Raw genomic sequence first — 26,153 nt, 5'->3', positions numbered from 1 at the left:
CAGAGGGACCAATGACAGCTGACAGTTTCTCTGCCACATAAGTCTCCTTCCTTTTGGGTTTCTTGTCTTTGTGTCTCTCCAGATTGGACAAGCTGAAAGTAGATCAGCGAGCGTCTCAGGACTTGAATAACTTATTGAACCACAGAGTCCTCACACGGCCTGAGATCCAGAACAATGAGCGGAACCGTGAGCCTGGACGACAGCACTCTTTATCTCGACTTGACAACAAACGGGAGAAAGATGTGGAGAGGAACAACAGCCAGAGAGAGCGAGAGTACTACACCTTACAGAGAGATGGGGACAGGTACTCCCTGAAGAAAGACGGGGTGAGCTACATGCTCCAGAAGGATGGAGAGAAGTATCTACTCCACAAGGATGGAGAGAAGTACCTCCTGCAAAAGGATGGAGACAAATACTCGCTGCAGAGAGATGGAGACAAGTATGCCATTCACAGGGATCTGGAAAAGTACGCTGTCCAGAAAGTTGATGAGAAGTATATGGTGACGCTGAGTGAGGAGAAGTACGCTCCTAACAAGGATGTGGAGAAGTACCTCCTCACCAAGGATGGAGAAAAATATGCACTGCAGAAAGTGGGAGACCGGGATACACTCCAGAAAGACGGACAGAAGTACATCCCTCAAAAGGAAGTGAAGAGACAGCTCTCCTTAAAGGAGACGGACAGTAAGTATGGTACCATACAAATAGTGGACAAATTCGGTACTCTGAAGGAAGTGAGGAAGTACTGTACACTCAGAGAAGGAGACAAGTACGCTACTCTGAGGGACCTCGAGAAGTACGCTACGCTTCGTGATGGGGACAAACATGGCTTCCAGAGAGAGACAAGCACAGAGAGGACCAAAATCAGCAGCATCAAGCTTCAGCCGGCTCAGGCTGCCGCCATCGCTGCTGCTGTGTCTGCATCCCGCCAGGGCCATGCCAACCTCCCCCCACAGAACCCTGCGCAGGTCAGCGGGTCAGGATCCTCATTGGGAGAGCAGACTGGGGACTGCAACCCAGCAGATGTGGATGGGGGCCAAGCCAGCGGCGCAGGAACAGCTCTGGTCTCAGGCCAGGAGCAAAAGAGGGGCCTTTCCAGAACCAACTCCATGCAGCAGCTGGAGCACTGGGTCCGTACACACAGGACCAGAGGACTTGACGAAGACACCAGGAGGTGAGTGTGTCCGTGCCGACCCAGTCAGACCTGACTGACAGTTGCAGGGTCATAATACTCATTACATAATACTTTTAGTTTCAAGTATTTCAGTAGTATTGTCATTGCCAGATTCTATCGCATCTTATATCTACCCTACTTTCACGCATGTTCAGCATCATATGTGTTTGTGTATGTTCGGATGCAGTAACGTCAGGGAACAGAGAACATGACACCAAGGGCTTATTGGATCAGTTGTCATCTGTCATACGGGAACTAGCACTCTTTCGGAGTCTCTGTCAGGAACCTCCGGTGGTGACAGCCGATGATGATGGTGAAGCTGATGGTGATGATGGGGAGAGGATCTGCTGCTCTCCTGTCTCTGTTCCTCTACCCTCTGTTTAGACATCTTTAGTCTCTTGTTCCTGGAGGAGTTACATCCTCTTCAGATGTAACAGTGAGGACACTAAGTCTTGATTTATGCTGTCTGGCTGTTGTTGTTTGTTTCTGCTCCTGCTTGACCAACAGGATGTCCATGTTTTCCCTTCAGCCTAAGCAACACTTTCATTCATGTGAGATCTACACCATCAAACGAGAACCTCTCATCTTAGTGTTCTGTCTGTCCTTGTTCTCTGAGTGTCTCCGAACGTGGAGACCAGAGGGAGCTGAAAGCTTCTGTCACCGCAGATGTGTACTCACTCAGTAAGAGTGCTGGTGTTTAGCTTTAGTGCTACAGAACGCAGCAGAACAGAAGTGCAGAACGTTCTCTATGCTCGGAGCACTTCCCCTCCCCTGCTGCAGCCATCAATAAGTCATACAGATGCAGCTGTAATAGGACCAGAACTACAGTGACTCTCGCTGGTGTGTGTGTGTGTGTGTGTGTGTGTGTGTGTGTAAGAGAGAGAGATTAAGGTAAAAGTGGAATATCTTTGATCATGTGATCAGGTGTAACTAATACTGGAAAGACAGTACACATGGAACCACATCTTCCTGCTGATTTAATACAAACTGGTGAAGCTGACTGATCACACCCTGGTCCACGTGCACCGTCATGTTCACGTTGTCACTACAACACCACTTAAACATGGCTGCACATTCGTTCCTATTCTAATGTGCAGCCACAGTGACTGTGGTGTCTTGTAAGTGTGAAGGAAATCCGTGAGTCTGTAAAACATTATTAGACAAAAAGGCAAAAGAAAAGTCCCAGTGACACAGGTCATCTCCACACAAACACCACAAACAGGTCATCTCCACACAAACACCACAAACAGGTCGTCTACACACAAACACCACAAACAGGTCGTCTACACACAAACACCACAAACAGGTCATCTCCACACAAACACCACAAACAGGTCATCTCCACACAAACACCACAAACAGGTCGTCTCCACACAAACACCACAAACAGGTCGTCTACACACAAACACCACAAACAGGTCGTCTCCACACAAACACCACAAACAGGTCATCTCCACACAAACACCACAAACAGGTCGTCTACACACAAACACCACAAACAGGTCGTCTACACACAAACACCACAAACAGGTCGTCTACACACAAACACCACAAACAGGTCATCTCCACACAAACACCACAAACAGGTCATCTACACACAAACACCACAAACAGGTCGTCTACACACAAACACCACAAACAGGTCATCTACACACAAACACCACAAACAGGTCGTCTCCACACAAACACCACAAACAGGTCATCTCCACACAAACACCACAAACAGGTCATCTACACACAAACACCACAAACAGGTCGTCTACACACAAACACCACAAACAGGTCGTCTACACACAAACACCACAAACAGGTCATCTCCACACAAACACCACAAACAGGTCGTCTACACACAAACACCACAAACACACCTGTCACCTGCTTGGGACATGGTCACACAGGCGTTTCAGGGTAGCATATCACCATGGTAACAATGCAGCTGCCTGTCCTGCCGCAGGCTAAGATGGAGACATATGAAAATACCGACTGATCAAATCTCCTGGAAATCAACTTCAATATTCCTGGAAGATCCTGCAGCCTCGAGACGAGCGACTCGGGGGAGGTCCGGGGTAGACATGTAGGCATCGGCTTGAGATGTTCACCATTTTAATATACAGACTGACTAAAGGCCTGCACTGACGACCCAATACTATGAGTAAGCAAGATCAGCAGAGGATTGATACGACTAGTATCTAGTTAATAAATGTAGCAAGATGAAAAGTACACAATAATGATGCTTCTAAACAACCCATTTATTTCATGAAATACACAGTTGTGATCATCCTATCACTTACAGCTGCAGCACCAGTGTATAGATTTATAGTCGTGAAGGACGGTTGCGATGCCTTGTTCTCGTTGCGGCCATCTATCGCTGACACAGCTCCTCTTCTACGAGGGCACTCATAAGTTACCTGCAGGCTGTTGTGGATCCGTTAGGCGGCCAGCAGCCTATCGCCATGGAACCTTCCTGCCGTTGAACAAGAAACACTGCAGAAATAACAGAAAGGCAAATCTACTCAAAGGAGGAGTTTATGTCTTTGGATGGGCTGATTTGTTTATCTGTCTTTTTGCTGGATTAAATAAAAATACTGGGAAGAAGAATGGGCATTGGAGGCAGATCTGTTAAATGTGTAAAAACTTACATTGACCTTGTCTGTTCTTTCTCTGCTAGTTGATTTTAGACCACCAGTCATGGTGGCTCCCACCTTGGTGTTTCTCTCTGTGGAGTCAAGGGTCAAAGCCACAGCCCTGGAGAATAATGCGCTGCTCCGCATTACTATTTCATGTTACTGATCAGACACAAAGTGAAGTCCGGTAAAGTTCTGCCAATCAAGTTCATCTGATCATGAAATGCAGGAGAACCCAAATCTTCTCTGCTAATCCTGATTGCTGTTGATGCCTCTTCCTTCTTCTCCAGGGTTATTATTTATTATTTCAGTTATTATTTATTCTCGCCAAATGTCTTTCTCTGCATAAGATAGGAAAGGTGCGTTGAGTGCGAGCGTGGAGAGGTCCGGCCATGGCCAGATTCACCCCCCACTGCCTGGCTGAGATGATGACATGTCTCATTAAAGACAAACCACAGAGCTGTCTGGCTTACCTGACTTACAGAACATCAACAGCCCTGAATGCAGTCTGGTGTTCAGGGAGAACTGGTACCCGATCCAGTCGATCCAGTTCCTTACATGCTACCAGCTGATGAGGCAGCTCTGAGCCAGGAAAACCTCCAGAGAACCCTTTGCTGCTCAAGACCCTGAAACGGCTCACATCAGGTGTCAGGACAGAATCATCATGACCAACCACAACTTTGCCTCTACGGTCATGTTAGAGACACAGCGCTAGTTTTGGCAAGTCACAGGGTTTGGGGGGATTCGTCAGCCATGGCAGTGATTAATATTCTTCTTTGCTGTTTTTGTGCATTCATAGTAAATTCATTATTGCGCCTCTTTTGTCAATAAAATGTTTATATGCTGCAATAAAAAAAAAAACTGAACCAACCCAACTTAACAATGGGATACCTAAAACTCGGGCTGTTACTCTCAAAGTCTTGTAACACCAAAGAGCGCAACATTTCCGTTGCTGTTGTGGTAGAGTCCAGACATCTGTCAACAGCTGGAAGCCTCTTGATGTGGCAAGTTTCCAACCAGACATTAACTGCTCCACTGACCAGACAAGTGTTTCAAATCTGAAATCTGTTTCCTCTGAGTTCACTTCAGACAGGTTAGTCTTCTGCTCTCAGTGAACATAGACCACAAGGTAACTTCTGACCTGCTTGTTTGTCTTCTTACCCAGTGTTATGTCCTACCAGACCTTACCAAGGAATATGCCCAGCCACCGGCCCCAGATTGTTCCCCGCTACCCTGAAGGCTATCGCACCCTGCCCCGCAATAGCCTGATGAGGCCCGACAGCATCTGCAGCGTCGCGGGGTCTGTGTATGATCGAGCCCTCCGGCCTGCCTCCACCACCGCTGTCACCACAGCAGAGAAGAGGAGGTCCATGAGAGACGACACCATGTGGCAGCTGTATGAGTGGCAGCAGAGGCAGGCCTTCTCCAGGCAGAGTCTCGCTCAGCCTACAGGTAGATGGACCACATGAATTCTGAGCTAACGCGAGCTCTCCAGGCTAAAGAAATACTCCAGCTGGCTAGGCTAAATACAGTCCTTGTATGCCTGGAGGTTGAGAGCCTCCTCAGTCAGCATCCAGCCATACTAACTCTGGGTCAGCATGTATCACCGCATTCAGATGTCCTCTGGTCTGATGTTGGGCTTCCAGCTGCAGGTCATTATGGCACCCTGCCCAGCACCAAGACCATGGGCAACCTCTCTATCCCTACCTCGCCATCCCATGGCTCTCTGGCCCTCTACAGCACCTTCTCACCACCCCGCCAGCAGGCCACCCCCAACCCCAACAACTCTCACTCTGAGGTCTCGTCACCCGTCTTCAGGGGCGACGTGACACTTGACCGCCGGCACAGGACGCACCTCGCCAAGGTAGATGGGAGCACTGTCACTCTAAGTATTAGATTGTAGTACAGAAACATGGTGGCGATCAACTGGAGGTCACAATGTGTGCAGTGCTCTTGGAAGCAGAAGTTTCAGTTATTATTTAGTTTTATTTATAGTTTATAGAAAACACACAAGTGAATGATGCAAAGAGAAGAAACATGAAAAGCAGAGTGTGAGAGAGTGTGATGGAAGGGACGAAGGGCCAAATCTGACCGTCACATTGCTGTGGTTCGTTAGATGGCAGGAAACGTTTCAGCTGGTCACCGCCGACCCGGCACACAGACCCAAAGAAGTAGAACGATGTGAAAGACTGAGGTCGAGAGAGGGAGTGTTCCTTTAAAATGAACTCACTGAAAAACTGAACCGCAGGAGGGAGATCACTGTAAATACCTGCTGCTTCATCAGAGAGGAGGGAAGGCCAGGTCAGGTCTAGGCCCAGGTCAGGTCCAGGCCCTGGTCAGTTCAAGTCAGGTTAGGTCCTAGGTCCAGGTCCAGCTCAGGCCCAGGTCAGGTCCAGGCCCAGGTCAGGTCCAGGCCCTGGTCAGGTCCAGGCCCTGGTCAGGTCAAGTCAGGTTATGTCCAGGCCCTGGTCAGGTCCAGGTCAGGTCAAGGCTGATGGGACACCTCTGATCAGGTATGTACGCTGAGGCACACAGACAGATGAGTTAGATAATGGTTGTCTGAGGTTTTTTCTGATGAACTGACCAGAATGGAGTTCAGCTAGTCAGCCTGGACCTGATCTGGGCCTGGGCTGGCCTGGATGGAAGTCAGCTGACCTGATGGACGTGACCTTGACAGGTTCTTCCTTGTGTCTGCTCTCAGTATGGATACCCACCTGACCGCCGCTCCATCGCAGCCGGCGCTGCCGGCGCTGCCCCTCAACCAATCACCTCTCAGTCCCTGCAGGGCAAAACGGTGAGTTTACAGATCAAACACACACACACACATACACACATACACACACACACACAGCTGTCATTATCAACAAAGCCGATGTGTGTTTGTGTGTTGACGTGTTGCTGTAAACTTTTTGATGAGAACCTGGGCTAGAAAGCAGCTGTGCATGTGCTGCCACTTTTTCGGTTCTGTGGCTCTGAACTAAAACTCCACCACTGGATGGTTGCGGATCTCTGGACGCTCAAATCCTGATGCGTCTGCACCAGTGACTGAGGACTAACATGTCTGAAGTCTTCAGCAAAGTTAGGACAGGAAGACACACCAACATACAACAGCAACACAAAGACCTCAGCTGGCAGATCCGCTCGGTTGGATTCCTGCTGCTGCTGTAGACGGTCCAGATGCCGTCAGACACGTCAGGTAAACGATTTAATCAGCAAGAAGGCGAGGATCAGGTGCAGCTTTCCTGAGGCGTCACCCAGGAGTCAGCGAGGGACCAATCAGACCCTTTACACTGGACTTCACAGCCAAATGTCAGATTTATTCATTTAAAACAATGACAGCACATACTAGTGAACATTTGCATGCAAATATGTAAGATTAAGGATTCAAGGATCTTTATTTTCGTACCACTCACATTTCCATGTTGGTGGTACGAAAATTGAACTCAGGTCCCAGGATAGCAAGAGATAGCATAATAGAGAGTAGAGAACAGAGAGGTATTTGCAGAGTATTTACATTATAGCCACTTGCTAATGTCCATCTTTACTTCCACTGGTAAGTTGACCTTATCAGAATCTGTTGCGTTAGGGTTGAAGTGACTTACGTGATTGGACACGAGCATCTTAGGCCTGAGTGACTTGCTGATATCTGCGTCCGTGGTGGTGCAAGAACATGGTTCTGTCAGGTTCATTCAGGTCAAGAAACACAAGAGATGATAATGAGCTTGATTTGTTTATTCTAGTACAAATTGGCGGTACGGCTCTGTTCAGAGGAGTCCCCTGATAATTTTTCATGAGCACCACGAAACAGGGGACCAGCAGCGTGAGGGAAGGTTCTCCCAGTTTAAGACTGGAAGAGCAAACATACCCCCGTGAACAGAGCAGCAACATGACATGGAACGATCTATGCCATGTATACACCACAAGGTGGAGCTGGGGAGGTGGAGGGTAGCAAGTTGCAAGCAGGAGCAACTGTACAGCAAATAGCAGCAGCAGATAGCAGCGATGACAGCGGGCAGAGCAGCATAGCCAGAAGCTAGCAGAGCGGGAGTTGAGGCCAGGTGACATTTAAGTTGAGAGGGGCCAATCAGAAGCAAGGGATTTGATCAGCTGATGCGGAGCAGCTGTAGATAAGCTGATTGATCAGTTTGATTGATAGACGGGAAGCCAATAGCGCTTGACTACCACGACCTGACAGAACTAACGCTAACGCTCGATTTGTGTGCGATGCCTGATATCGAGCCAGGAAGAGGTCTTGCATGGATGGTGTGGTCCTACTTGATGAATGTGTTGGGAGCTGCTTCTTGACAGGAATGACCCCTCCCTCTGAGCTCATGTCAAACACAGGAATCGCCCCTGATCTCAACACTGGGTCACAGTGGTTGTGTGTGCATGAGTGTGTACAAGTATATACTGTATGTTTGTATGTACAGGTGTGTGTGGTCGCCACACAGGTGCATGAATCCATACTGGTAATCACCCAGTTCCTCTCATTTAGCACATTTTCAATCTGGCAGCATCGCCTTGTCCCAATGAAGCAGCCCCTCCTTCCAGCTTTCACAGGTTAACAGACATGTCACCTATCAGCTAATAACTTGCTGCTAAAATTGTTGTAAACATTGGAAATGCAAACTTCCCACCTCTAAGTGTGTTTTTTATCTCTGCTCAAACTGTAGAAGCTGGACAAGCACACAGGTGGCTCAGACGTTGGGCAGCAAGCACAACTGAGCACAGATGGCTGTTGGTTATTGTAGAGTTACAGTTGTGCGCTGGGTTGTTGATCAGCGCTGGGAGGCCTCGAGTGTACTTGCATGGGTCATCAGTCACTGTAGTTGTGGTGCTGTGGTTGATGACGTCAGTTTGGCGGCTTTTCTTCTCTCCTTTGTGTGTTGCTGCGTGCAGCCCGAGGAGTTGACGCTGATGCTGATCAAGCTCCGCCGGCAGCAGGCTGAGCTCACCAGCCTGCGGGAGCACACGGTAGCTCAGCTCCTGGCCCTGGGCATGGAGGGGCCCAACCCCAAGGTCAGTGTGTCTCAGTGTGTGTGTGTGTGTGTGTGTGTGTGTGTGTGTGTGTGTGTGTGGGTTGGGGGGGGGGGTCAACATCTTCTCTGTATTGATGTGCGTCTGCAGGTGTTGGTTTCTTTTGATTACATGCAATTTCAACCCAAATGAAATTGAATTTGGCTCAGCCTGAAATGCCCTGTATTGATCCAGGTCAGGTGGGATGCCGGAGTGAGTCTGAGACCAGCAGGTTAGCCTCACAGTCGAATATTTAAAAATTAGAAATTCTTGTTCTGCCCAGGATCGATTGGAATAATAGGACAAAGGGGATATCCTGAATAACCGCCATTATTGGAAAGAGGACGTAAGCTACAGGCTCAGCTGTATGTGTTTATACACATTTGTATGCCAGCACTGGCTTCAGGGTTAGCATTAGCATTAGCCTGGGCGGAGTCCCGCTCTAGTTTGTGTTCCCGAACGAAGGAATGATAGCACATGACAACTGATGTGACGCATCAAAGGGAAAATTCAAGTTGTCCAGGGCCAGAAAATGTGAAGAAGAAAAAAACAGGTGTTGCTGGGCAGTAAACCTCCAAACTGTGGTGTGGAGCCCAGATTGCAGCCAGAATCTCATATTATTCTTCACGTCACACCAAAGACAATTTCATACTGGGGCTATCGTTCAGGAAGCAGCGTCTGCATGAGCTGATGGGTACTGGTTTACGTACATCTGGTCACTGGGAAATGGTGGTTTATAGTGTGCGTGTGTGTGTGTGTGTGTGTGTACGTGTGTGTGTGCTGCACTCCATGCGTGTTGTCGGGAGGGTTGTCAGCAGAGGGACGTCAGGAGAACATGGGTGCATCGCAGCATTGTGGTGTTTGTTGTTGTCAGCTTTTCCTGCATACTGACCCCCCACCCCCACATCTCCCCTGTTCTTTAACGCCTCGTTTCTTGAGTTTCTCATTCATTAGGAGTTATAAAGTGTGTTTGCTGTGCATGTCTGATAGTCCAGGAGTTATTCAGGGTTACAGGGCAGTGAGAAGTTCCTGGACACATCTGGATGTGAGTCGTCTTGTTTTCTCAGCTCAGTGCTGACATGCTTAAAGAGGCCAGAGACTGAAGTCTCCTACGTTTTTAACATGGAACCTATTTCCCCATTTTTTTGTGTCTGAATGTTGAAAATTAGTGGTATTGGTTCAATATCGAACACAATTATTGAGAGAAGCTCTGATCGCCCTCTGCCTGGTAAAGGAAGGTTCTGGTGGCTGCTGTTGCAGGATGTGCTGCTGATGGAGAATTATTGGGTGGAGGTTCATTGAAGGAGGGAGGTGCTGGACCTGCTCTACTTGGACAGAGTCAGGACAGAACTTTGGTTGGGGTTTGGTGACACACTAATAAAACTGACATGACTTGACTTGCCTCGATCTGCTCGGCACGGCGTTGCTAGTCAAGGAGAAAGATGCTTCTAGAACACACTGCAGCACATCTGGTAGAATCAGAATCATTTTCTAGAACAGCAGTGATCAGCTCCAGCTGTATCGAGGTCAGAGCACAACATGGTGACAGACTCATCGTGACAGCAAGGCCATGTGTTTTTAACATTAATTTTACATGAGACGGACGCATCTTTCAGAAGGAGACTTCAAAGATCTGTAAATCTTTACAACTCAACTTCATAGGTTGTGCAGTCATTGTTGTCTCTGTCAGTTGTGTAGGCTCAGGTTGGAACTACTGGAGGCGCCCTCGTGGTATTGTTGCTGGGCGCTAGAATGATGCAGCTCTGGATGAACCTGGTGTGGTCCCAACATGGCTGCTGTAGTTCTAACGATGCTTTGCCTCACAATCTACGTAAAACTTCCTTCCTAACGTGCACGTCTGCAGTGTGGCTCCAGTTCGTGGCCAAACCACATTGGCTGAAGATGTTCTCTTGTCACCATCTCTGCTGTGTATCTCTAGCTTCCTGTTTTTCTGTCTGCACCTCACCTGCATTTTCTCTTCCTTTTTCTGCAACTACTTCAGACTGATGTTCTTTCCCATCACCTTCAGAGGAACCTTGTTTACCTGGACAGCCAGGTGAGCACATCTGAGCTCCCTCCCCTCTATGACCAGCTGCTCTAGATATCCAAAATAGAGCAATGGAGAATCAAATGAAGCGCCTATTGGACCTGCTGATGGCTGTAGACATGTGTGTACATGTATGACATGCTTACATTTGACCTATGCTGCAGTAAAATTGAGTGAAAACACATTCTTCCACTAATATTTCTACCTATCTAACCTCATTGCCTTTCCCCAAATTCCCAAGATTATGTGACATGTATGACAGCACACAGACAAACGTTTCTGACACATGAAGTGAGTTTCTACTTTAAATAAGCAACACTAAGAAACATTTTTCTTGTCACCTTTTAAAAGCATCAAGGCCAGCTTGCAATACATCATAAGAGGTATTTTATCAGAGGATAACAGTATAATTACATGAAAAGTCAAGATAAGAGACATAGAATAAGGTAAGACTGTGACGGTAAACTGATCTGAACACCTTACACAACCCACACAGGTGGGTTCACCTGTGAATCACAGCTTGGTTGCATCTTTGTCACATGTTGATCGATGAAGGAGGTCAGTGAATCAGTTTTTCTCCCAAGTATCAGCCACTGAACGATGATTACACCAGCGTATCCTCTTTGTCCTCGCTGCTCCGCTAGACGAAGGACAACGAGCCTCTAATCTTCATGATTCACACTATGATCGAGAACTCGGCACCCAGGCCGCAACTCTACCAGCAAGTAAGATGTTGAGCGGGTTCTGGCTCGAGTCACAGTCAAGTCAGTCCATTTGTCTTCACACATCAGAAAACCTGCTGGTTACTGTTGCAAGTGTCAGGTAGTCCAAGATCTCTGGTTCTGAACTTGAAGAGTTCCATGTCGAAGTGAGGTAACTGGTAAAGCATCCCTACTCTACTGAGCCATAAATTCCAGGTAGTTCAGATTTCCTCTCCAAAGATGAACTCTTCATTTCCAAGTGGACTCGAGCCAGACCTCAGCTTGCAAGCCCACATTTCCGCTCCACCATCAACCTCTCGTTTCTCCATTCTTGATGTTTTGAGTCGGTTCATCCGCCGGCTGCCCCCCCCCCCCCCCCCCCCGGAAACACCCCAGTTGCATCACAGAACAACCATTTCACTGCTTTGATGCAGGCTGAGCTGAAGTGAGCGTGCTCCATAGATGCCCCCCCCAGTCTTCATGCAGCACTGGTCATTATTGCTAATCACTCTGCTTGTCTGAATCATTCCTGTCATATTCTGGCTTCCACTAACGCCAGTGTTGCTGGCATTCACCACGTCATCATTAGCGCGTTACATCCAGGCTAGCTCTTTCCACTCCCTGTTTATGCTAAGCTACACTAGCCACATGGTGACTCCAGCCCTGTGACGAGCATCAGAGGCCCTCTGCCACTGTCCTACCTAGAACTCCACAGGTCCAATGACCAGCAGCAAAACAGACAAACAGCTGCCATCTTGTGGCTTGAGTCATTATCACCCTGCCGACGTGATGCTAGCACAAACTTCCCTCCTGTGAAACACGTTGTTTCCTCTCAGTTGCTGGATCTGGATAAACATTCATCGTTTTACCCCATTCACTTTAAATAGTTCTAAATATGAATGAAAATGACTTCAGCAGGCCTGAAGCACCCGTCCTTCCCTGGGGGAACTCTGGCCATGCGGTGCCGGTTTTACATGTCCAAAGTATTGAACTCTCAGCGGTATGTGTCAAGGAGATTGGGTCAGGCACCGCTATAAACCACCATGAGTTAAACACTGGCGAGTGGAAAGTGAATGTTGTCTTCATCCAACCTCTTCATGTGTGTCATTCCAACTGCACATGGACCCAGAACCACCCTGTGGAGGTTTTATCATCTCAACCAACAGAGGCACGTTTTTGTCCAAACCACTGATCTGGACTCTGAGCAGCCATAACGTTAGGACTCTGCAGGTCCCCCTTCTGCTGCCAGAATGGCCTCCACCCATCTTAGACTCTAGTAGACTTCTGAGGGTGTCCTGTGGTATCCGGCACCAAAACATTAATAGCAGATCCTTTAGGGCCTGTAAGTTGTGAGGTGGGCGGGGCCTCCATGGATCTGACTTGTTTGTTCAGCACATCCAACAGATGCTGGATTAGACCCAGATGATCTGGAGATTTTGGAGGTCAAGTCAACACAAGGAAGTAGTTTTTGTGTTCCTCAAACCGTTCCTGAACCTTTATAGCACTGTGCCAGGTGCATTATCCTGCAGAAGGAGTCCACACCCACTACAGAAAACAGTTTCCATGGGGGGGGGTTCTTGCTCTGCAACAGTGGTCCATGTAGGAATGGCAGGTACCACAGTTCACCAGCAGAACAGAGCCCAAAGTATCACACTGATGTCACCTGCTCACCTTCTTCCCTTAAGGCATCCTGGTGCGATCTCGTCCCCAAGTAAGCCACGCCCACAAACCTGCCCTTCCTCACACTGTAAAGGAAAACCTGATCCATCAGAGCAGATTGGCTTGTTCCATTGCTCTGTGGTCCAGCTCTGATACTTGCATGCTCATTTGACCAGGACGGGTCAGCATGGGCACTCAGACCCGTGTGAGGCCACACAGCCTTGTACATGTGTGTTCTGCCGCTTGTCATTCAGAACCACCAGCACCTGTGTGTTCATGTGCCTGTCATTCAGAACCACAACCTCAGTTACATTCTCACACACATCCATTTTTCCTACATCCAACACATCAATACAACCCTCTCCCACACACACATACACACAAACACAAACGCACGCACTTCCCCCAGCTGTCAGTGGTCACAATGTTATGGCTGATCGGTGCATAATTTGAACACGACTGTGTGACATGGAGAAGAATAATGGATCAGCATGACTTCATCCTTGTAACCATGGTAACACCAGAGTAAACAGCTTCAAGGAACTAACAGGTTTTGTTGGAGGCGTTGATAATGTCATTTCCTCAGTGTGGCTGTCTGAGCAAAACTCCTTTATCTCATATGTACATATACATATGTGACTATATTACATATGTGTGTGTGTGTGTGTGTGTGTGTGTGTGTGTGTATGGATAATATACACTTGTGTGTGTAGGCCCTAACAGATGTCTCATTGTTGACCCCTGTTGTTTATTCTAGATCAGCCCTGATGACTACAAAGATGGCTGCTTCACCAAGTGCACAGAGGAGTCTGATACAGATGTAAGATACACACACACACACACACACACACACAATGAATCAACAAATTTCAAAGGTAGCAGAATTTGTGTGTGTGTGTGTGTGTGTGTGTGTGTGTGTGTGTGTGTGTGTGTGTGTGTGTGTGTGTGTGTGTGTGTGTTAGACCAAACTGAGCAGACTGTGTGAGCAGGACAAGGTGGTGAGGATGCAGGAGGAGAAACTGCAGCAGCTCCACAGAGAGAAGGTACAGCGGCCACTAATTTTGTGTCTTTCTGTGGGAGCATTACAAAAAATGACCATGTGTGTACGCATGTGTTTTTATGCGTGTGTGTGTGTGTGTGCGTGTGTGTGTGTGCAGCATACTCTAGAGACAGCGCTGCTATCAGCCAGTCAGGAGCTGAGTGAACAGAGTAGCTGCACCGCTGCAGCCAATCAGAGTTTGCTGCAGCAGAGAGACGTGCTGCAGAACGGGCTGCTCAGCACCTGCAGAGAACTGTCCCGGGTCACCACTGTGAGAGCACACACTGACACACACACACACTAATGCACAAACACTAATGCACACACACACACAAATGCGCGCACACACACCCTAATGCACACACACACACACTAATGGACACAACAGCAATGCACACACACACTGATTAATGCGCACACTGATGCGCATACACACCAGTGCGCGCTCACACACACAGTCACAGTAATGCATGTGCATACACACACAAACAGAATAAGTGCACCTCTAAACCTGAATGACTCAGTAGTAGTAGCTGTCAGGTAGTAATAGTAATCAGGTAGTCATAAAAGTAGTTGTGATAGTAGTATTTGTAGTCAGGTAGTCGACGTCAAGTAGTGATAGTAGTTGTTGTAGTCAGGTAGTAATAGTTGCAGAAGTCAGGTAGTAGTATTAGTCATGTAGAAAAGTGCCAGTAGTAGTATACCTGTCAGCAGAGGTTGTAACACAGTTTCACCGGCGCCTGTCTCCAGGAGCAGGAGCGCTCGTGGAGGGAGTACGACAGGTTGGAGGCTGATGTCACTCTGGCCAAGTCCAACCTCCTGGAGCAGCTGGAGGCCCTGGGCAGCCCTCAGGTAACACACACACACACACACACAAAAACACACACACATCCTTGTACTTATTTTTGTGAGGACTTTCATTGATGTAATTCATTCCCTAGCCCCTCACCTTAACCCTAACCACCTCATCTGACTGACCCTAAACCTAACCAGAACCTGATTCTAACCTTGACCCTAAAACCAAGTCTTGACATTCAAACGGCCCTTTGAAGAAGTGAGGACCGGCTAAAATGTCCTCACTCTGTTGGTTAAATACGTATTCTAGTCCTCACTATGTAGCAAATACAAGAACATACACACACACACACACACAACTGTGGTGAGAAGGGGATGTGTGACAGCAGATGTGTGTGTGGTCGTGTCTGCAGACGGAGCCTCCCAGTCAGCAGCACATCCAGATCCAGAAGGAGCTGTGGAGGATCCAGGATGTGATGGAGGCTCTGACCAAAAACAAGCCCGAGCGGAGCACCAACAGCAGTGAGCGAGAACACGCCCCCCCCCCCCCCCCCCCCACTAAAATTTGGCTTTGTCAGTGTGAAAGGGTGCAATCGGCGTCCATCCCTGCTCCAAATGTTTCAGCAGTAGTCGCGGGTGTTGATCGGCTACCAGCTCTGATAGACTGACAGCGATTGAACGATCAGACCCAGGTCGACCCGCTAATTTTCACTCATATTCTGGTACAAGCACAAACACGAAATAAGATCCAGAAAAACATTTCACCGCCTGAAACTGAGAAGAGCAGCAACTCCTCAGCTCACGCTGGGAGAGGAAGCATCAGCGTTGTAGCTTGATCAGGATTTAGAAAATACTTTTTGTCCCATTTAATTATTCTTATTCTCCTTTTGTTCTACAGTCACACCTCTGCTCATACGTACAGTGATATACAAAAAGTCTTCTACTGTGGAAAATGATGTAATCTCATCTCTGCAGGTTTCCCTGGTTCTAAACCGCTGTCCAGCCAACAGAAGAATGAGGTGCGGCACATCATAACCTAAGCACACCACACTCATTGTTTATAAGCCCTTGAACAAGGCAGCGCCAGCCTGTCTTGGCTTGTAATGCCACTGTGCTCCTGCAGAGGAACCAGTGGGTAACTCTTGCACCAGGGAGCTGCTGCTGAAATAACAACCAAAGCTAATATTGCCTGAAGGTGACAGAATACATGAGGAACGCAAACTCATGAAAATCCAGAAGTGTCTTTAAAACTATTTATGACCATATAAGGTCAAGTTCCATGACCTAATACAGTCGACAGTGTCTGGTCTGGCATATGTGAAGACAACAATCTTCCTCAGATGGTGACCAAAGCAATAGAGGCCCTTTGGAGTGGTTCAGTGGTGGAATTTGGATCATCAAGAGTTCTACATATGTGTATCATCATTTAGAACACAGATAGTCAACACAATATTCACCCCAACTACATCCACACGGGTCTGTTCTGGTTGGTTGTTTATGAAAGGAGAGGGTTAATGCTGGATTGATCCCCCTGGAGACCCTGAACCTCCATCTGCTGAGTGGGTGGGTAGATGGGCACCTCCACCATCAGTGTGAGTGTGAATGTGGCAACCTAGGGTTAAGGTTAGCTCGTGCAGTTTCTAGTTAGGCTGATGCTAAAGTGGGAAAGTGCAGTATGGATACAAGGAATATCTTGAATGAGGGGTTTGTTTAGGAAAGCATGGTTTGGGTAAGGATCTGTCATGGTAGCTTCACTATGTTTGCACCGTCATGTGGCAGCATCGTGGTAGCACCGTCATGGTAGCAGCATCGCGGTAGCAACATCACATTAGCAGCATCGCGGTAGCAGTATCATGGTAGCAGCAGCATCATGGTAGCAGCATCGTGGTAGCAGCATCGCGGTAGCAGCATAATCGTAGCAGCAGCATCATAGTAGCAGCATCGAGTTAGCAGCATCACGGTAGCAGCATCACGGCAGCAGCATCGTGTTAGCAGCATCGTGGTAGCAGCATCATGGCAGCAGCATCGTGTTAGCAGCATCATGGCAGCAGCATCGTGTTAGCAGCATCGTGGTAGCAGCATCATGGCAGCAGCATCGTGTTAGCAGCATCATGGCAGCAGCATCGTGTTAGCAGCATCGCGATAGAAGCATCGCGGTGGAATCATCTCTTGTCACAGAGGTGAGGACAGCGAGCGCACAGATGTACTACTGTGCAGTTTCTCTGGGTTGAGACCAGCTGTGTTGACTGTTGACAGGCAGTGCTGCTGCTGCCACTCAGCCCCCCCAAGGAGGGCAACAGTGTTCCCCCCCGCCCGCCTCTCCCGCAGTACTACTACTCATCAGACCGGCTACCTCATGTGCCCCCCCACCACTCAAACTCCAGCAGCCGCCTGCCCCCCTACATACAGCGTCCTGAGGACCGCAAGCCTGCATCCAGGAATGGAGCACATAGCGTAAGACCCATGGAACTCCTTCAAGTCCTGCTCCTCCCGCCATCGATGAGCTGAACCTGTCAGCTCCTGCTCATTCCCACATTCATCCTCACGCTTTCCATTTTCAGCTCCATTAGACATGCTGACATAACAACATCAAAGGGCCACTCCGTGTAGAAGGGATTCATGTTGGTGTGTTGAGTGTGTTTTTCACCCACCATCCTCACAGCTCACCCCCAGAGAGTGATTTGAACGCCCTGTCATTGTTACTGTGTGTGCGTGCCTGCCTGCCTTCTTCGTCATGTACATTATCATGTGGAGTAACTCACACTTACTGTTTTTAAGTTTAATCTCAGTCTAGTAAGTAAAGTGAAAATCATCACAAATTGAAAATATCAAATATCTACAATGACTGCCAGTGTTACTGTGGCACAGCCACCTGACCACCAGAGTGTTGCAGGAATGAGTCCTTCTCCCCACAAGCATAATAGCTACTAGGAACGTAGAACATCTGGTTCCTTCATCTCCAGGTCAGAGACAGAAAAATCAGGTGTGTGGTTCCCAGCAGCTGGAGATACCAGGAGGTTCAGTTCTACATCAGATCCACCAGTAAACACCAGACCGGTGGATGTTGGAGGTTCAGTTCTACATCAGATCCACCAGTAAACACCAGACCGGTGGATGGTGGAGGTTCAGTTCTACATCAGATCCACCAGTAAACACCAGACCGGTGGATGGTGGAGGTTCAGTTCTACATCAGATCCACCAGTAAACACCAGACCGGTGGATGGTGGAGGTTCAGTTCTACATCAGATCCACCAGTAAACACCAGACCGGTGGATGGTGGAGGTTCAGTTCTACATCAGATCCACCAGTAAACACCAGACCAGTGGATGTTGGAGGTTCAGTTCTACATCAGATCCACCAGTAAACACCAGACCGGTGGATGGTGGAGGTTCAGGTCTACATCAGGTCCACCAGTAAACACCAGACCGGTGGATGTTGGAGTGGTGGAGTCTTAAAAACCTGGGTTGCTAACAAGAGTCTAGAGGAGCCTACAGAGGTCATGGAGGTCATTAAAGGTCATCGGGGAAACACAAGAAGCTCAGTGGTGGTGACCTTGAAGTCATGTGACCCTGGTGTAGCTCCTTCACAGGCTAACGTTAGCTTAGCACTGCCTACATGATCCCTTCTTTTTGGACTACAAAAATACCTCATCCCTGCAATACTCGATAAATATTTCTCAGATCAAAGTTAGTTTCTAGGATATCTTTAGATCAAAAGGTAGCTAGTTTGGCAGAAATAATGATGAATATAATGTTATATTTTACAAGGACAGTGACATAAACATTAGACCAACTGTCTATCAGACATTAAAACTACCAAGTACTACTAAGATGCCCTCACCTGTATGCATCTATTCATGAAGTTCGATTCATGTGTTCGTCTGTTGCCACTGTTGCTTCATGGTTTTCCCCTCCCTCCCCAGCAAGGACCGGACTACCGGTTGTACAAGAGTGAGCCAGAGCTGACCACAGTGAAGGAGGAGGCGGATGAGGCCAACGGCGAGGACAAGAGTGAATCAGCTGTTGACAATAAAGAGACCCCAGCCTCAAAAGGTACTGTAGTTACATAAAACTCCCCTCTCTGACTCATTGGTGCCCAGTATGGCTCCCTCATCTTATATATGTATACACACACACACACATATATTTGCTCTAATGCAGATTTGTCTTGTTCCAGTTGTGTCTCCCATCAGGCAACCCTGGTCCCTAGCACCTGATGCGGAATCCTGAGTCTCACTAACCCTTAGCTTAAGTTACCTCCCTTGACTGGGACTTGAAGCCTTGAGCTCCTGCACCACAGTCAGGGTTAGGGTTATGGGCAAGGGTCAGCATTAACCACCAAGCTATCCAGCAGTCTGTAGCTGTTGGAGCACGGGGGGCTGTGACCCCAACAACGGGAGAGCGGCTCTTTAGCCGTTCAAGTTATCAGCTTGTTGTTTAAGGGTTATGCTTTTGTTCCAAAAAGAACTTGGATATGGACTCAAACACAACTCAAGTTAGTGTTGAGCATCTTGTGACTGTGATGAGAGAGGCAATCATACGTTCACAAGCATGAAGCGTAATGAATCAGGTGGTGCAGGATAGGATGAATCCACCAAGTACACATAAATAATATTCAGAGTGAAATTATGAGGAACATGATGCAGAAATGGGCTCAAAGGTTCTCAGTTCGAGTGAAGTCAAGTGACCTCATTATACTGTCAATTCCATCCATGGGTGAATGGCTGCCTATTGTTTCTGCAGCAGCGCCCCCCTACCCAGTGGGCATCGTTCCACCCAGGACCAAATCGCCCGAGTCCTCTACCATCGCCTCCTACGTCACCCTGAGGAAAACCAAGAGGCCTGAATCCAGATCTGTAAGTTCTGCCTGTAGCATCACTGTGAAACACCTGATTCCGCTGCAGCTCGCGTGGCAGAACCAGTCTGGAGGACTGAACCGACCTCTACATCCATCACTGGTCCCCTTTGAAATTGTGGTGGCGTGGCCTGTCGTGAGGTGATTGTCCGGCAGAGCAGTGACCACAAAGGAGAGTTCAAACTTGATACCAAAACTTATACTTGAGTTTATTCATGCATGAGAAAGAAGTTACAACACGATCGCAGAGCATCAGAAGTTCTCTGTTGTTCTGAGGAACCGTCAGTTATTTATACATCTCTTGACGTCCACTGGGGGGGGGCATGCAGGTTGGGGTCAAGCACAGGTCATGAGCAAGAGTTAAGAGTTCCTGGACTTTTGTGAGGGGGATATTTAGCTTGGGGCCAAATGGTTCCAGTCTCTAGAACCAGCAGAGACAACCATCAATCTGAGTTTTCTTAGACTTCTACAACCAGACCGTAGGGGTAGACAATACATCAGGGGTGTACGTCCTTCAACACACATCCTTAAAGTCAGCACCTGAGCATCCTAAATGCTGCATCAGTGCTTTAACCGTACCTGTGGAGGTTCCCTAAGGCTGCAGTAAGTCTCAGCAGAGACGATTCACCACATCCTGCCTGACCTTTACAGAGAAACACAGAGACTAACAGGTCTGAACTAGTTGAAGCTGGTTCTAAATATTTCACAGTTCACAGGCGTTCTGCATTAACATGAGCTCATTACTTGATAACTCCCATCTAGTAAAAGACAAACACATAAACATAACAGGGGAAATGCAGAACCAGTAAAGGAAATGAAGCCTCATTCATTCATTCATTCATTCTACAACATGAAGCCCCTTCATCAGTGAGAGGAGAGGTGCACTGTCAGGTTCCCTCCTCCAGGGTTGGTGGATGTCACACTGGATAGAGGAAGCTGCAGGGTCGACTCTCTCATAGTCAGTCATCATTCATTGTGCCCGAGTGATGATGACCACTTCCTGTCTGCAGCAGGCGCTACATAACATGCTACAGTCATCGTCTTCCAAAAGCACACGTCAGCGGCGATGTTGTAGTCATGCATCTCTTTCCAATTGTACCTAGAAGGAAACCATGAGACCCTCCTCAGAGTAACACACAGTCTCATCTTTGCAGGATCGGCCCAGAAGCGCCATGGATCAGGTGGGATTTGGGGAGCGAGAGGTGGGCCGAACCAGGATGAGTGTGGAGGAGCAACTGGAGAGGATGAGGAGGAACCAGCAGGCATCATCACTACGAGACAAGAAGAGAGAGACCCTGTCCCGCTCACCCTCCTTCAGCAGAGACAAGCCCTTTGTTACACTGCAGGTACCATCTCTCTCTCTCTCTCTCTCTCTCTCTCTCTCTCTCTCTCTCTCTCTCTCTCTCTCTCTCTCTCTCTCACATACACATACCTCTCACACAAATTGAAGCTGAAGCTGTTGATCTAAAGTGTGTGTGTGTGTGTGTGTGTTTGTGTGTGTGTGTGTGTGAGATCAGAGTCGGACCCATGCTGAGGGAGCCTGTGCAGACCCGGTGGAGCTGGAAGCAGCCCTGCAGCAGTTGAAGGTGTCTCAAGTTGAGCACAACAGGACCACCAAGGCAGCAGAGGGAGCGCCAGCAGTCTCCCAGGTGCCCCCCCCCCCCATGCAGTATTGTTCTTACAGTAATGTTCTATCTCCAAGCAGATGACGTGATTGTGTTTACTCTACAGAGAGAGGAAGAGGTGAAGAATGACAGGCGTGTGCCCCCGCCCAGTGGGAGGGGCTGGCAGGCTGCCACCAACAGCACAGATGACCAGGTACCAACTCATCCTGTCCCCAACCTGCTGGTTGGACTTGGTGTACCATACTGTCAGTGACAGCTGACAGGTAAGATGTGCCTCTGTGGAGGAAGTGAAGGAGCGGCGGGGCAGCGGGTGGACCCCCCCCCCCCCCCATCACTGTTCGGTTCTCCTTCTGTAATCCTGCTCTCTGAGCCAAGCAGCAGCTGACCTGCCAGAGTGGCCGTGGGAGAGTGGGATCTGGCTCTATAACAGGGATTTGGAGAAATGTAGAGGAAGTGGGCTGGGGGCTCCATCAACCGGGTCCAGTCGGGCTGGACTGCTGGCTGTGTCCGGGCTTCCCCCTGGAGGGAATCACCCTCCTCAGCAGACAAGCTTCATTCCTTCATTCACATGCAACAATCCTGCTTTTGATGGCTTCATGTTGAAGACTGAGATGCATAACAAGATGCAACACCTTGTGATAATGTGTGTGTGTGTCTCAAGTGTGTATGTGTGTGTCTCAGGTGTGTGAGAGGGTGGTGATTCTGGACCTGGGCACGGAGCCTCAGCAGGTGGAGATTGTAAATCTTCAGCCCTTTGAGGACGATGAAAGCAGAGAACAAGATATGACCAGCTCTCCCACAAACACCACCACTGAGAACAGGTGTGTGCAGGCGTACATGTGTGTACAGGTGTGTGCACAGGGATGTACTAGTTGGTTTTGTGGTGTATGTGAACATGATGTCACAGAGAGGAGTAACAGAGCAGAGACGTGGGCAGATATGGAGACCAGTTGGCTTCACACTCACATTACACTGATGGATCTGGTGGTTTAGACGCCATCAACACCTTAGAAACATGTGTGAGCACAACACACACACACACACACACACACACACAGTGACAAGCTCTACTGCTCGCTGTAGCTTCCAGACTCCCGAGCCAGAGACCCCGAGTCCTGAGCCCAAGGAGGAGGATTCAGATGAGATGCAGCAAAGCAGCCGAGATGAGAAGCTGGGGAGAAGCCTGGCAACGTACGAGCAGCTGACAGCAGACGACAAGAAACACAACAACTATCTGGCTTGTAAGTGCACATGTGGCATGTGTGTGTTGACTTCCTGCTGTTGCATGACACACACATTTCAGAACTATGTTGATCCTACTGAGCTGTCATGTGACTGTACTCACATTTATTCTGGCTCTTCTGAATGGGGCGTTCACTGTCTGGTGGAACAGCTGGATGCAGGTAGCACACCCTAGTGGTGGTAGGGGGAACTACAGTTGTTTCTCTGCCAGGAGGCTTAGTGGTTATTTCATGGTAACGAGACTCAGTTGGACTTGTAGCTTTAAACGGTGATGTGCAGTGCTGCAAACGGAACAGTCGTGCGCGATACCTGTGTCTCCACTGGGTCTCTGATGTCACTCCTGTGGCGGCCACAGCAGCAACTAACGCGTTTACTAATGGACCGAATGAGTGACACTTCAGCAGCCATGCACAGAATATTTCATTGTCTGAAATATTTTAGCTTGTATTATTGTGTTAAATTAGCAGCATGTCTAGAGACGTGATTGAGACTGAAATGAGTGACTCATCAGGGAGGAACAAACAATGAAAGAATGAATGAATGAAGCGGCCCGGTGGAGCAGTGGTCCTCCCTGTGGCCCCCAGCAAGAAGGTTGTGGGTGGAGCAGTGGTCCTCCCTGTGGCCCCCAGCAAGAAGGTTGTGGGTGGAGCAGTGGTCCTCCCTGTGGCCCCCCCAGCAAGAAGGTTGTGGGTGGAGCCCCGGCTGCAGCACGGGGTCTTTCTGGGTGAGTCTCCATGTTCTCCCTGTTCCTGCTGGGTTCTCTCTGGTACTCCAGCTTCCTCCACAGTCCAAAGACATCAAGAGGGACCAGGTTAATCCAGACTCTAAATTGACCGTAGGCGTGGCTGGGAGAGCCAATGGTTGTCTGTCTGTATGTGTTGGCCCTGCCATGGACTGGTGACCTGTCCAGGGGGAAGGCTGCTGGGATAGGCTCCACCCCCACCACCCTCAACAGGAGAAGAGGGAGAAGATGGAGGGATGATGGAGGGATGATGGATGGAGGGATGAATGGTTTGATGGACGGATGGATGATGGATGGATGGATGATGGAGGGATGGATGATGGATGGATGGATGATGGAGGGAGGGAGGGATGGATGGATGATGGATGGAGGGAGGGAGGGATGGATGGATGGATGATGGACGGATGGATGATGGATGGATGGATGATGGAGGGAGGGAGGGATGGATGGATGATGGAGGGAGGGATGGATGGATGGATGGATGATGGAGGGAGGGATGGACGGATGGATGATGGATGGATGGATGATGGACGGATGGATGATGGAGGGAGGGAGGGATGGATGATGGATGGATGGATGATGGAGGGAGGGAGGGATGGATGGATGCATGATGGACGGATGGATGATGGAGGGATGGAGGGAGGAATGGATGGATGGATGATGGAGGGAGGGAGGGATGATGGATGGAGGGAGGGATGGATGGATGGATGATGGAGGGAGGGATGGATGATGGAGGGAGGGAGGGATGATGGATGGATGGATGATGGAGGGAGGGAGGGATGATGGATGGATGGATGATGGACGGATGGATGATGGAGGGAGGGATGATGGAGGGAGGGAGGGATGATGGATGGATGGATGATGGAGGGAGGGATGGATGATGGAGGGATGGACAAATGAAAGAATGAGCTGTCACTCCTTGACCACGTGTTTTTAGACACATTCAGAGATGCATAGTTATGAAAAGTAGAAATCTCTCAGGACCATTGAGGTCACAATCCGTCTCTCTCCCCCCACAGCACAGATGTTGACCATGGTGAGCAACGACACGTGAGAGATGCCGGCGTCGATGATGGCGTCTTGTAGAGCCCAGATGTAGCCAGCCTGCACAGAGCATGCTCCATGGCTTCCTGCGTTTACAGAACTGCTTTGATCCTGCTGTTCGAGACGGGATGAGGACGGTCCTGCTACACTCCACCGGCCGCCGTCACGTCCACTCACAGAGGGACAGACGTCCATCCTGACCTGTCCTGAACACAACAGCTTCTCCTGAGTTCTATTTTGTTCTGCTTAGATTTTGATGGTGAAATGGCTCAGTCCCAAACCTGTGATGGCTCTGAGAATCCACCATGGCACCTGAGCTGCTCCAGGAAGTGCTAACCACTGTAAAATACCTGCTGGTGGCGGTTTTATCGGTCCGTGTGGCTTTGATCCTTTGAAGGCTCCCCAGGTGAAGCCGCAGAAGGAGTTCATGTGTTCATGTCTTGACCCCCCCCCCCCCACACACACACACACACACACTCTTTCTTGAAGTAGATTTTCCTGATATACAGCTTCAGTGCATTGTTCTACTTATTCAAGTATTGTTACTGTTGTATTAGTACTTTCATGCCAATCAGGTCCCCATCAACCCAGTATTCAGTACCTCGTCTAACCTGGAGGCCGCCAGGCACCAGTCTGGACCTCAGCAGCTGATCGGTGCTATTGATTATGACATCAATAATGATCAACTCCATCTGAACCACCAGGACCCCAGCGGAGCCATGATTGGACCAACTCACAGAAACTGTCATCCTAGCACAGTGTTAGCGGCTGTGATTCAGTCTAACAGTCTGAGGATCTCTCCCAGTGCTCCCAGTGCTCCCATGTTGTTGTAGACTGCAGCCATTTCACTATCTTGACTATCACTGTAGGACTAATGTACCTTCATAGTATTACACACATAGTACTATGAGTTTTACAGTCATGGATGGAGGGGAGCTGGGTTACTGCAATGCGAGCGGGTGTGTACAGCTGCATGGGGGGCGGGGCTACACACAGCAGTGCTTTATTTTAACCTCAAAGTGACCACACATCTTTTCTATCTTCACCTGCTCATATTTGAAGGCTCCTTTATCTACACGTCTTTGACCTGCAACGTATATCGATAAATACGAGTTTGTGACATCATCACCACGTAGAGGCAGACTTCTGCTCCAACGAGGTGCCGCTTCACGCTGCTGCTCTCTCTTTTATGGACGTGGGTTTTTTATGGACTGTTGGACCTCACACACACACACACACACACACACACACACACACACACACACACACACACACAAAATGAATGTTTTTGATCACATTTGTGTTGTGTATGGTTTACGTGACGTAGCTGCGTTAGCGTGACCAGTCCGTGAGGTTGTAGCAGGAGCTGGTAAGCACATGTATGAAGCAATAAGCAGGACTGTGGTTCTCAGCAGAGACGTTAAAAGATGTAAAAATGTACAAAAATGCAGAGATAGAATAATTTATGTAAACACTGAAAAGAAGAAGAGTGAATATATTAAACAGTAAGAGGTTATTATTAATGTTATTAGGGTCAATATGCAAAAGGTTCATACCCCATCTGTTTTATATCATGTGAAATAAATGTTGATGT

At 48.7% G+C, this 26,153-nt stretch overlaps 1 protein-coding gene across 7 annotated transcripts in view; it reads left to right on the top strand.

Moving 5' to 3' along the window:
- The window catches only part of LOC147262498 (pleckstrin homology domain-containing family A member 5-like), a 98,115-nt gene extending 71,962 nt beyond the window's left edge, over positions 1-26,153 (top strand). For 3 of the 7 annotated variants that reach the window (XM_086201417.1, XM_086201418.1, XM_086201422.1), the window contains 22 exons: positions 83-1,171; positions 4,961-5,247; positions 5,442-5,659; positions 6,497-6,589; positions 8,695-8,814; positions 10,814-10,867; positions 11,503-11,583; positions 13,976-14,038; positions 14,181-14,261; positions 14,376-14,528; positions 15,008-15,109; positions 15,466-15,574; positions 16,028-16,071; positions 17,309-17,506; positions 18,975-19,104; positions 19,795-19,907; positions 21,061-21,252; positions 21,424-21,555; positions 21,638-21,724; positions 22,213-22,352; positions 22,615-22,772; positions 24,535-26,153. In XM_086201417.1, coding sequence (XP_086057543.1) covers positions 83-1,171; positions 4,961-5,247; positions 5,442-5,659; positions 6,497-6,589; positions 8,695-8,814; positions 10,814-10,867; positions 11,503-11,583; positions 13,976-14,038; positions 14,181-14,261; positions 14,376-14,528; positions 15,008-15,109; positions 15,466-15,574; positions 16,028-16,071; positions 17,309-17,506; positions 18,975-19,104; positions 19,795-19,907; positions 21,061-21,252; positions 21,424-21,555; positions 21,638-21,724; positions 22,213-22,352; positions 22,615-22,772; positions 24,535-24,569 — 3,679 coding nt within the window. In that variant the 3' untranslated portion in view covers positions 24,570-26,153. The remainder of the gene's footprint in view (positions 1-82; positions 1,172-4,960; positions 5,248-5,441; positions 5,660-6,496; positions 6,590-8,694; positions 8,815-10,813; positions 10,868-11,502; positions 11,584-13,975; positions 14,039-14,180; positions 14,262-14,375; positions 14,529-15,007; positions 15,110-15,465; positions 15,575-16,027; positions 16,072-17,308; positions 17,507-18,974; positions 19,105-19,794; positions 19,908-21,060; positions 21,253-21,423; positions 21,556-21,637; positions 21,725-22,212; positions 22,353-22,614; positions 22,773-24,534) is intronic. The other 4 variants (XM_086201423.1, XM_086201420.1, XM_086201419.1 and 1 more) reach the window with 4 other exon arrangements.

This window comes from Aulostomus chinensis, chromosome 4 (genome assembly GCF_037954235.1).
Source record: "Aulostomus chinensis isolate RoL2024-O1b breed Wild chromosome 4, RoL_Achi_v1.0, whole genome shotgun sequence".
NCBI lineage: Eukaryota > Metazoa > Chordata > Actinopteri > Syngnathiformes > Aulostomidae > Aulostomus > Aulostomus chinensis.
This window is presented reverse-complemented; position numbering and strand designations above follow the sequence as displayed.